The sequence below is a fragment of the Ictalurus furcatus genome, chromosome 3 (assembly GCF_023375685.1).
Source record: "Ictalurus furcatus strain D&B chromosome 3, Billie_1.0, whole genome shotgun sequence".
Lineage (NCBI taxonomy): Eukaryota > Metazoa > Chordata > Actinopteri > Siluriformes > Ictaluridae > Ictalurus > Ictalurus furcatus.
In genome coordinates, this window is record NC_071257.1 from 14,725,679 (window position 1) to 14,738,472 (window position 12,794).

At 39.3% G+C, this 12,794-nt stretch overlaps 1 protein-coding gene across 2 annotated transcripts in view; it reads left to right on the top strand.

Annotated features, from left to right (window-relative positions):
• letm1 (leucine zipper-EF-hand containing transmembrane protein 1) overlaps positions 1–12,276 on the top strand; it is a 35,390-nt gene extending 23,114 nt beyond the window's left edge. Inside the window, exons 12-15 of one of the 2 annotated variants that reach the window (XM_053620943.1) lie at positions 498–691; positions 3,722–3,754; positions 4,933–5,071; positions 6,932–12,276. In XM_053620943.1, the coding sequence (XP_053476918.1) occupies positions 498–691; positions 3,722–3,754; positions 4,933–5,071; positions 6,932–7,087 (522 nt within the window). In that variant the 3' untranslated portion in view covers positions 7,088–12,276. The remainder of the gene's footprint in view (positions 1–497; positions 692–3,721; positions 3,755–4,932; positions 5,072–6,931) is intronic. The other variant, XM_053620944.1, reaches the window with a different exon arrangement.
• Positions 12,277–12,794: the final 518 nt, after the last annotated feature.

Consider the following 12,794-nt stretch of genomic DNA (forward strand, 5'->3'; position numbering starts at 1 on the left):
CATTTTGCAAATTTCTATGGGAAGAAACTGGAACTGACTGTATGCTTTAGAAACACGGGAAATCCTGTCCGTGTTATTAGCAGTAAGTCGAAAGTGAATCTCAGCAGTGCATTTTCACATTCGTCAGCCTCAGGGACGACAACCAGACACGCAGGTAATTTGAGAGGCTTGCACTGGGTTGCACAATAGAGGTCACTGTCTCACTTTTGTAGTGCTGTTCAGTCTATACCTTCAGGCAACTGGGGAATAATTGGAGTAAACAGTTCTTGCCTCTAAACATGCTGAGGCAATTCTATATGTTTTTCCATTTAAAAAAATTACAGTAATAAGCTTCATGTATCCTCGAGGAAGCATGTGCAGCCTTTGTTCTTCTTGATCAATAGTACTGTGACAAAGCTGGGTAATTGACCTTAAAAAGAATAAAAGGGTTTTCAGTTGAAAATTTCTGGAGGAATGTCCTCTCCTTTACACTCATCCCACGTTTTGTTGTATGTCAGGATCTGGAGGAGATAAAGAAAGAGCTTTCTAAAACTGGGCAGGAGAAAGAGGTGGAAGAGTCTAAAGCCAGTAAGCATCTGTCACGCCGGGTGAACCGCATGATCGGCCGCATGGATAAGATCATAAACGAGTTAGAGAAAGACAAGCTGGTGCTGGATGGACAGATGGACAGTGGAACCACACCACCAGTTGGGTAAGAAAGTATGATTTTTATATATATATATATATATATATATATATATATATATATATATATATATATATATATATGTGGCAGAATATTTTGCTGGTCTCTGAGCACTTTGTATTATAGATGTGTGTGCATATAGGTTGTGGGATGTCAAAGTGAATACTGTTCACTTTTTAGTTCTACACTCAGTGGCCTAACAAAAAAATATATGTAATATGGTTTTCACACCCCTTAACTAATATTAATTGAAGCACTTTTTGCTTGTAACACAGCACTCACTCTTTTTGGATAAGAGTCTTCCAACATTTGGCAATTTTATTCCTTGCAGAAATGCCCCAGATTTATCAAAGTACAAAGGCATCTTCATGTCATTCCACAGGATTTTGATAGGATTTAGATATGGGCTCTGTCTCCTCCATTCTAAAAGATTTTCTTCTTCTGAAGCAGTTTCTTGTGTAAATTTGTATTTGTGCTTTGGGTGGTTATCGTGCTGCAGGTTTTTTTTCCGAAATAAATAGATTTTTGGAGTTATCCATGATTCCCTCTATCTTGACTAGAACCCCAGTCCCAGCTGAAGAGAAGTAGACCCCATAGCATGATGCTACCAGCACCATGCTTCACAGTGGGTATGGTGTTCTTTGGGTGATAAGCAGTCTTATTTTTCGGCCAAACACATCTTTTAAAGTCCTCGTGAAGTGCCTTGAAACGTGAAGCATTACTCGATGTGTTGATGTAACTTCCACTGAAACAGGAAGTCAGGGCATGACGTATTGAGTGGCTCCTCCCCCTTTTTAAATAGCCAGTAGCATTTAGCTTACCTCGCAGCAAGGAAACCTACAACTACTGGGGGCGGGTCACATCAGATTCTAAAGAGCATTTGACTGGACAGAAAATCATATTCATACTAAATGCCAGAAAACATTTGTTGAAAGTTTGAGTTCATGGGGACTTTAAGAATTACGCTCAAAAAGTTGTACCTTGGTCGCATGAGATCATAACACATTTTGCCATGCTGTTTTGGCTAAATTTAGGTGCACTTAGATATTTATTTTGTGTGAAAGGGCTTCTGCTTAGCCACCGCACCCCATAGCTTAAACATTTGAAGAATTTGAGAGATTGTCATATGTAGAGAATGACCAGTAGCTACTTAATAGATATTCCTGCAGGCCTTTAATGTTACTGTAGGTCTCTTGGGAGCCTTCTTGATATGTCTTATCCTTTCATTGATTTTGGAGACATGTCCTGTTCTTGGTGATGCCACTGTGGTGCCCCATTTTTTCCACTTACTGATGATGGCCTTCACGGTGTTCCATGTTATATGTAATGTTTTGGAAATTCTTTTATACCGCTCTTCTAGGGATGCTCCGATCGATCGGCCGCCAATCGGTATCGGCCGGTAATCATGTTCTATGACTCGATTGGTAGTCTCTAAATTTGTCCAATCTCACGAAACCGATCACAGTTTGATGACATTAAACTTAATGCTGCAGTCATATAATCACCAGTGTGGAATTATTACGAGGTCTCAAGAAACAATGAAAAATTCTCCATTTGCCGTGTATTTTTAAAGGCCTATTAAAATGTTCATTGTAAAATGAATATTTATTGTGTTTATTTATTTGATTCTCAATTAAAACAACAATCTACAACATTACTATAAATAATATAACCAACATCTGTGGTATTACTTTATCTGAAAAAATGGTTAACAGTGACGGTCAACAGAAAGCTTATATAACACTTATATATAGCTTGAACAATCGGAATTGGCCGATCCTGATGACAAGAAATCGGTAATCGGTGTCTGCTGCAAAAATCCTGATCGGAGCATCCCTACTGTTCCTCAGCTCCGCCCCCACACTCTTCTCCAGCTCTGCCCCCACACTAAAACGCTTCTATTTGTTTTTCAGTTGAATTTTGTTGGTTGCTATATCATGTTAAAGGTTGAAAAAGTTCAGACATCATTTATCTTGCTTTCATTTTTTAGAATCACAAAAACGTGCAATTACAGTGGGTGTGTAGACTTTAAAAAAAAAAATAATAATAATAATAAAAAAAAATATATATATTATAAGAAATTGAGCTAAATATTAGCAATATTTGCTGAAAGTAAATAATAAATAGAAATCGGTATAAAATTAATGTTTATTTGTTTTTTAAGAAAGTGAAAGTTTTTATTTTTGTGGCCTATGCCATGCATACACACAGTTTAAATCTACTGTCAATGATGTATCTCTCTTGAGCAATGCAAAATTACCGGCCAATAATAACCGAACGTTTTGTAATAAAATAGTTTTACAAATTTTAAAAAATGGAAAAGAAATCTTGACAAACTTAATGCATATAGTCACAAGAAATCACTCCCTTACACACTCATTCACTATTTACTATATAGAGCATGGTGTATGATATTAGAAAGCGATACAGAGCACTGAAAGAGTGAATACTCTGGAAAGGATTTATAGTAGCCCAGCCTTATATCAACAATTCAAATGTTGTAAATTAGGTAATAAACTGAAACTACAAAAATACAGAAGTAATAAAAGCAATGTTCTTTATTAAATACACCTGTTTGCTTTAAGGCTTTAACATTTGATTTTTATTGGCAGCTCCGGTATCCATCCTGACTTGTAAATTAGCTAAAAGAAATCATTACACTTAGTGTGGAAGTGTGCCTCAGTTGTACGCTGGGTTTATGGTGCACTAGGAGTAATAATATAGTGAACTATCCAGGGAATATCATTCTGCTGGGAATTCGGATAAGACTACAAAATGGCTACACCCCAAGTATTACGCCATGTAACGAATAGGGAACGAATTGAGACACGGAGCAAGTGTCTCAATATATATATATATATATATATATATATATATATATATATATATATACGGACTGATGCATTGTGGAATGTGGTGTTTACGTGCTCCTCAGTACAATGGTGGTGGGAGGACAGCTTCAACAGAGCTAATTATATAAGAGGTTCTGGATTTAATTAATAGTTCATCTTTTGTTGTTTTTGTTTTTTTAAATAGATTATTCTTTGAGAAATGTAATGACTTACAGAGGTAAGGAAAGCTGTTTGGGCGTCTGTGGGTTATTTTGCGTCACAAAGCCTTTAACATACATTTCCTGGGTTGCTTTCCAAGCTTATTCTGGCAGTTTATTGGATCAGGGTCTGACACAATTTAATTTGCTTGTCAATTACTAACCTGGTGCTAATGGGTGAATTAATTTAGTTTGTTTTGTGGATGCAAAGTCTTATGATTAATATCATAGCACTGTTTCTCAATGCCTGAAAATACATGGTGTCCCAAATCTCCACACATAAAGGACTGTGTTTGCCAGCACCACGTCGGTTGTGGCTTCGTCAGTGGATGTTGGTGGACGTCCACGTCTCAGTTATTCCACAACACTTTCAGTCGTTTTGAATTTGTTAATAAGTTTGGCAGCCGTGTCGTGTGTGTGTGATGTGCTTGCCATGTTTCCTGTTAAAGTCCATCGCAACCTTGCAACATGTATAATATAATATATAATATTTTTTAAAAAACATATAAAGGTAACATATATAATCTAAAAAATTTTGGAAGACATTTAGATAAAAAGTGTTAATTTCCACTATGTATGGAGACTTTTGGGACACCCTGTAGTTGTGTGATCTTGAGTTTTGGCTTGTGCTGCAATCCACTCAAGTATTCAGGTCATTCAGGTCTGGTTTGGCAGTTTACACCCAACTAATATTTCCATCTTATCTTGCGTATTTGACAAGTGAAATATGAAACCACGGTTCAGGTCTGTTATTGAGAAACAGTGTCATCATAGATAAAACCCTTTTGCTGTTACACCACTTTATTGTTCTCAGTGCTGATGATAACAGAACAAATCAATAACCTTTCACACAAAATGTAATTGCTTTCTTTTTCCTGTGCTAAAGTGAGAAATAACATTTCAAAACATGTTTTATGTTTTGAAATGTTATCGTTTGCTCAAGTACAACCAATTATTCCCCAAACACTTAAAAATGTCATTTTATATAGAGAAGGAAAATATACAAAATATATCAGTATAATTGGTCCATTACACGGAGAAATTACTTAAAAGTTGTGCAAAGTGGTTTGGGAACCTCTTATACAATAATCTGCATGAGATTGAATTATTGCCCAGCTGGCTCCTCCTCCATCGTTTTACTTCACTACTATGTTAGTGTGTAACTGTTTCCTGTATGCTGCATGTTCCTTTCCTGTAGGGAGAACCTGATTAGCATCAATGAGCTCATTGCTGCTTTGAGGCAGATCCAGAGCATTCCAGAGCACAAGCTACTCAGCATCGCCGACGCGCTGGATGAAAACAAGGATGGCAAGATAGACATTGACGATGTTATCAAGGTAACAGTTTATGCCATGATAGAGGTGGGTGACATGTAAGGAATAAAACATGACAGGATGTGCTGTTACAGGACGATAATCAACAACAAGATTGTGTTGGAAAACATAAACTTTACTGTTACTAACAGCTCACAGTGGAGACTCCATAAATGTTCAAAAAACACCTTCTTACAGAAAGCTTCACCATAACAATTACATTTCTTTTATTTTATTTTAGTAAGTAAGTACATTTTATGTGTAAAGCACTTTTAAAACAATAAAAGTTGACAAAAGCGCTACACACAGTTAAGAGCATGTAAAGTATAGACCGATCAGCCCATAACATTACCTGCTTAATATAGAGTAGGTCTCCCATGTGCCACCAAAACCGCTCTCAGACGTCGAGGCATGGACTCCACAAGACCTCTGAAGGTGTGCTATCTGGTACCAAGACTTTAGCAGCAGATCCTTAAAGTCCTGTAAGTTGTGAGGTGGTGCATCCATGGATCAGACTTGTTTGTCCAGCACATCCCACAGACGCTGGATCGGATTGAGATCTGGGGAACTTGGAGGCCAAGTCAACACCATCAAACCATTCCTGAACAATTTATGCAGTGTGGCAGGGTGCATTTTCCTGCTGAAAGAGGACACTGCTATTAGGGAATACCATTGCCATGAAGCGGTGTACTTGGTCTGCAGAAATATTTAGGTAGGTGATACGGGTCAAAGTGACAGCTACATGAATGCCGGGACCCAAGGTTTCCCAGCAGAACACTGCCCAGAGCATCACACTTCCTTCGCCAACTTGCCTTCTTTCCATAGTGCATCCTGGTGCCATCTCATCTCAGCGACACACATGCACCCGGCTGTCCACATGATGTAAAAGAAAACATGATTCATCAGACCAGGACATCTTTGTCCATTGCTCCATGGTCCAGTTCTGATGCTCACATGCCCATTGTAGGTGCTTTCGGCGGTGGACAGGGGTCAGCATGGGCACTCTGGCTACAATGCACTGTGTGTTTTTACACCTTTATATCATAGCCAGCAATTTGTGCTACGGTAGTTCTTCTATGGGATCGGACCAGGTGGGCTAGCCTTCGCTCCCCATGCGCATCAGTGAGCCTTGGGTACCCATGACCCAGTCGCCAGTTCACTGGTGGTCCTTCCTTGGACCACTTTTGGTAGGTACTGACCACTACATACCGGGAACACCCCAGAAGACCTGCTGTTTTGGAGATGCTCTGATCCAATCATCTAGCAATCACAATTTGGCCCTTGTCAAAGTTGCACAGATCTTTACACTTGCCCATTTTTCCTGCTTCCAACACATCAACTTTGAGAACTGACTGTTCACTTGCTCCCTAACATATCCCACCCCCTGTGCAGTGCTATTGTAACAAGATAATCAATGTTATTCACATCATCTGTCCGTGCTTTGAATGTTATGGCTCGTTGGTTTAGGGATATAAAAAAAAAATAACAGTGAACATATAAAATATCCTTTTTCCCCTCATGTTCTCCCCAATTTGGTCACCTGCCAATTCTCACCCATCAGCCAAGTCTTCCCTATCATATGACAGCTAACAACCAGGGAGGGTGAAGGCTAAAATGTGATTCCTCCAAAACATTGGTATACAGTGTAATACACTCAAAGGAAGCGTTATCTGCCCTGTTCTCCATACATGAGCTCACAGACATCTGTGATTTGCTAGTGATTTCCAAGGGAGAGAGAGTATATCATCCCTCCCATCCGTATCTCAGAAAAGTGTATTGTGAAAGTGTATTGAAACAATATACCGTACATATGCTATGCTATAGATTTCATTAAGCTTTTCATTATTTGATCTCTTTGTGCGTGTGTATACATATGTGTTTTAGGTGGTGGAGCTGATCGATAAGGAGGATGTGGACATCTCCACTGCACAAGTGGCGGATATCATGTTGATGCTGCAGAAAGAGGAGAAGTTGGTGGAAAAGGAAAAAGCTAAGGAGAAGGCTGAAAAGGAGCATGCCGCTAAAGTTCAGCAAAACTAAGTTCATCAGGGCGAGTTGCCATGGAGCAGGAAAGCACAGAGGAGCCACTGGTGCTGTAGCCACTGGTTTCATACTTGAAAAATAAGAGAAATTAAATTATTTGTTGAAAAACCCAAACATTCACTTCACCATCTAACCATCAGCTGGCAGTGATGTCACTTCATGTGAGCTGACTCACTATTTTTATTTTGCACGCCATTATTGTCGTCATCATTCCACTGCCAACGCTGCCATTTGGATTCCTTTATTTTGTGTATTTTATTTAGGCTCTTTTAAGTTTAATTATTTAGCGGACTCTAGCTCAGATGGCCTGTGAGTGTGCTATTGTATTTGTCCAGAAACCAAAGTAAATTTGCAAATGTACTACAGAACTCAAGGTCAGTATACAAATAGTACAGACTGATCAAGAGGTCAGGTCTAGTGAGCAGAGTCTCCGCTATGTGTTTATTTATTTTTTGTTTGTTTGCTATTACTCTGTTGTGGCCTTGAATGAACAAACACATTTCCTGGTAATGTCAGTGATTTAAAAAAACAAAACAAAAAAAACCCAACTTTATTGAATAAGTATTGCCCATCTGAAAGTCCTCCCTTTAATTGACTTATTAAGCGTGTTCCCTTTCACCCCTTGATGAAACATGGAGTCTTGTGGATGCATGTATTAGGGGTCTAGTTAACCTTGGAACAAATGCTAGCTGTAGACTCTTAGTTCAACTGGCCTGAGTTCGTTATGGAATGTAGAGGATTGATGGCGAGAGAATTATTTGGTGCTTGAAGTGTGTGTGTGTGTGTGTGTGTGTGTGTGTGTGTGTGTGAGTGAGAGAGAGAGAAGATGGAGTGGGCTCTTTGCAGTGCAGACAAGTTTGGTGTATCTAGGCCTCAGCTCAGACCCAGTATGGTGAGGCCAGTCTGGGTAGAGTCGTTTCAAGGACTGGGTAAACACTCACACCATACATGGAGAGGGTAGCTAGCAGATACACACACACACACACACACACACATTGTATTATGTCAGCATAAAATAGTTGCACAGGGCACAGCAGACCGCGAATACATCACTCCCACTCCTAAACATGTCATAGAGAGAGAACAGAGCGTCTGACCTGAAAGCACCGACTCTGTGTTGCATCAGAGAGACAGACGGAGCTCTGTTTTGGAGTCAGGGTGCCTTTCTCACTTAGTGTCTGTAAGCTTCAGCCGTGCTGCAACCAAGGGTTAGAGGTCAACCCTCACCACAGTAACCACCTGTATTTATGCAGCTTGTGTATCTGCGTTTGGGCTTTAAACCACATGAATTTATTGCACATTATAATCTCATTATCTGTTGTTTAAAGGGAGCAAGAAATACTGATTTACAATTGCACTATCGTTATTTAAAGCTTTTTTTTATCGTTGTGATTCGGACTCAGGAATTTTTGTGTAACGGGTTGCATTTTAGGAGAGAAGTGGGCTGGTGGGTGGTGTAACTGGAAGAGATGGAGCATCTTTTGTCATGTGGCAAGAGGCTATATTTGGGTGAATGACCCAGATTTTGAGGAGAATTATTATGGTGTTTCACTACCCTGAATGTACACTACTGTCCTTCTGCTTTAATATACACTCACTTGGTCTGACCAAGAGGTTTAAAAAAAAGGTTATTGTTAAACTTAAAATTGTGCAAATCTAACAGTAGTAGAAGGACAGCTGACTGAAAAGGCAGTGTGAAATTGTCCAGGAAGTAACCACTGTATCCAAAATTTGTAGTTGACTTAAATCCAAGTGGAGTTTATTTAACAGAAGAATTCAGAGCAATAGCTATATTAGTATTGAAATTTTTGTTTTTGTTGTGTGCTGGTTAGAATTACAAATGCAATTATTAAATCTCTGTATTGGCTCTGTATGAATATTAGCTAGTATTGTATACTGAAATATTGAATTGGTGTCCAATAGTATCTAAAAAAAATAAAGGGTATACAGTGAGGGGAAAAAAGTATTTGATCCCCTGCTGATTTTGTACGTTTGCCCACTGACAAAGAAATGATCAGTCTATAATTTTAATGGTAGATTTATTTGAACAGTGAGAGACAGAATAACAACAGGAAAATCCAGAAAAACGCATGTCAAAAATGTTATAAATTGATTTGCATTTTAATGAGGGAAATAACTATTTGACCCCTCTGCAAAACATGACTTAGTACTTGGTGGAAAAACCCTTGTTGGCAATCACAGAGGTCAGACGTTTCTTGTAGTTGGCCACCAGGTTTGCACACATCTCAGGAGGGATTTTGTCCCACTCCTCTTTGCAGATCTTCTCCAAGTCATTAAGGTTTCAAGGCTGACGTTTGGCAACTCGAACCTTCAGCTCCCTCCACAGATTTTCTATGGGATTAAGGTCTGGAGACTGGGTAGGCCACTCCAGGACCTTAATGTGCTTCTTCTTGAGCCACTCCTTTGATGCCTTGGCCGTGTGTTTTGGGTCATTGTCATGCTGGAATACCCATCCACGACCCATTTTCAATGCCCTGGCTGAGGGAAGGAGGTTCTCACCCAAGATTTGACGGTACATGGCACCGTCCATCGTCCCTTTGATGCGGTGAAGTTGTCCTGTCCCCTTAGCAGAAAAACACCCCCAAAGCGTAATGTTTCCACCTCCATGTTTGACGGTGGGGATGGTGTTCTTGGGGTCATAGGCAGCATTCCTCCTCCTCCAAACACGGCGAGTTGAGTTGATGCCAAAGAGCTCCATTTTGGTCTCATCTGACCACAACACTTTCACCCAGTTGTCCTCTGAATCATTCAGATGTTCATTGGCAAACTTCAGACGGGCATGTATATGTGCTTTCTTGAGCAGGGGGACCTTGCGGGCGCTGCAGGATTTCAGTCCTTCACAGCGTAGTGTGTTACCAGTTGTTTTCTTGGTGACTATGGTCCCAGATGCCTTGAGATCATTGACAAGATCCTCCCGTGTAGTTCTGGGCTGATTCCTCACTGTTCTCATGATCATTGCAACTCCACGAGGTGAGATCTTGCATGGAGCCCCAGGCCGAGGGAGATTGACAGTTCTTTTGTGTTTCTTCCATTTGTGAATAATCGCACCAACTGTTGTCACCTTCTCACCAAGCTGCTTGGCAATGGTCTTGTAGCCCATTCCAGACTTGTGTAGGTCTACAATCTTGTCCCTGACATCCTTGGAGAGCTCTTTGGTCTTGGCCGTGGTGGTGAGTTTGGAATCTGATTGATTGATTGCTTCTGTGGACAGGTGTCTTTTATACAGGTAACAAGCTGAGATTAGGAGCACTCCCTTTAAGCGTGTGCTCCTAATCTCAGCTCGTTACCTGTATAAAAGACACCTGGGAGCCAGAAATCTTTTTGATTGAGAGGGGGTCAAATACTTATTTCCCTCATTAAAATGCAAATCAATTTATAACATTTTTGACATGCGTTTTTCTGGATTTTCTTGTTGTTATTCTGTCTCTCACTGTTCAAATAAATCTACCATTAAAATTATAGAATGATCATTTCTTTGTCAGTGGGCAAACGTACAAAATCAGCAGGGGATCAAATACTTTTTTCCCTCACTGTAGTGTTTAAAAATGGAATTTGCCCAGCCTGATTTTCTGTGCTTTAAAAAAAAATAAAAATAAAAAATCATACACTTATGCTTAGCCAAAACTGATTACATTAAAAAAAAGCTAAATCTTAAGCCAAAAACCAACCCCTGAATACATTTGTTCAAATATAATTGCAGATGTCATAGTACTTGTTGTTACAAATATGTATGCAGATATGTTGAACCCTAGAAATTGTTTTTAATGTCCCTGTATAACTGTACAAGTGTACAGTGGATTGGCTTTTAGTTTTTACTTTCAATGAATTTTTTTAAGTATTATTATTAAATGAATTTAAATTGCTTACGTTTCAAACCATCAAAAAACGAGTCAAAAAATGTTTGGTTTTGTTTGAGTTGTTATAAAAATATATATGAAAAAATATAGCTTTTAATTTTGCCATGAATAATTCACATGTAAATATACATATTCTGAAACAGGTCATTCTAGTTTGAATAAAAAGAGGTAATATGATTCCTGAGAAGTATTGTACCATTTCTTTATTATTATTATTATTTAATACACAATATTTGCCCATATTTTTTGTTTGCTGTTTCTGCTTCCTACCATTCATTTTGAATTTGTTTCCCCACCTTCAATCCTTATAGCTTTTCCCTCTTTTTGTCACTTACCATTCCTGTTTGTATATTATACACTCACTGAGTACTTTATTAGGAACACCTGTACACCTACTCATTCATGCAATGATTTAATCAGCCAATCATGTGCCAGCAGGGCAATGCATAAAATCATGTTGATTTGGTGCAGTAGCTTAAGGTAATGTTCACATCAACCGTCAGAATGTGATTTCAGGGATTTTGACCGTGGCATGATTGTTGGTGCCAGACAGGCTGGTTTTAGTATTTCTGTAACTGCTGAGTTCCTGGGATTTTCACACACAACAGTCTCGTGTTTACTCAGAATGGTGCAGTAAAGAAAAACACATTCAGTGAGTGGCAGTTCTGTGAATGGAAACAGCTTGTTGATAAGAGTTCAACAGAGAACGGCCAGACTGGTTGGAGCTGACAGAAAGGCTACAGTAACTCATATAACCACTCTGTACAATCGTGATGAGCAGAAAAGCTTTTCAGAATGCACAACATGTTGAACCTTGAGATGGATGGGCAACAACAGCAGAAGACCATGGCAGATTCAACTTCTGTCCAACAAGAACAGAAAGCTGAGGCTGCAGTGGACACAGGCTCACCAAAACTGGACAGTTGAAGACTGGTAATACATAGCCTGCTCTGATGAATCTTGATTTCTGCACACAGAAGGTAGGGTCAGAATTTGGCTCCAACAGCATGAATCCAAGGACCCAACCTGCCTTGTGTCAACAGTCCAGGATAGAGGAGGTGGTGTAATTGTGAGGGGAATGTTTTCTTGGCACACTTTGGGCCAATCCCAATAGAGTACCTTTGGGATGTGGTAGAACGGGAGATCCGCAGCATGAAAGTGCACCTGAATAATCTGCAGGAATTGTGTGATAAAACATGGACAAGAATATTAAAGGAACGTTTCCAACAGCCAACAGGAAAAAGGAATATTTCCAACAAGAATTGAGGCAGTTTTGAGAGCAAAGCGAGGTCCTAGCCTGTATTAGTATAGTGTTCCTAATAAAGTGCTCAGTGTGTGTACATACACTGTATCAAAATCACCTGCATGCAGCTGTAGACATAAAGCTCTGCAAAGGAACTTGTGGCAGGTCTTCTTCTGAAAGCTCTAGTCACGATTATGTCACCAAAGGCTGGAAAGGCTGCACGTTATGATAATCCTGTGACCGCTGCTGTTACGGATCTTTAAATGAATATGTAAATTGTCCTCGTATTGATGCTGTATTGGCAAAACTGATCAGGCTGTAGAGAGGAGTTTCTAATGAAAAGAATGGTGCAAAAGAGGGCTATCCTTACTTTGTTTTTTTTAATGCAAACATACTGTATATGTAACTAAAAGTGTGTTTTTGCTGTTAAATATGGTGTGAAGCAGATTATCTAGATCAAGCACTTTCAAGGTTTAAATTGTCCTGTGACATAGCAATTTGCTTCTAAAAAAAAAAAAAAAAACACCAAAAGAGACAGGTGGAGATCACATTTTACAAGGAAACTCATCTTTCAGTGGGATGG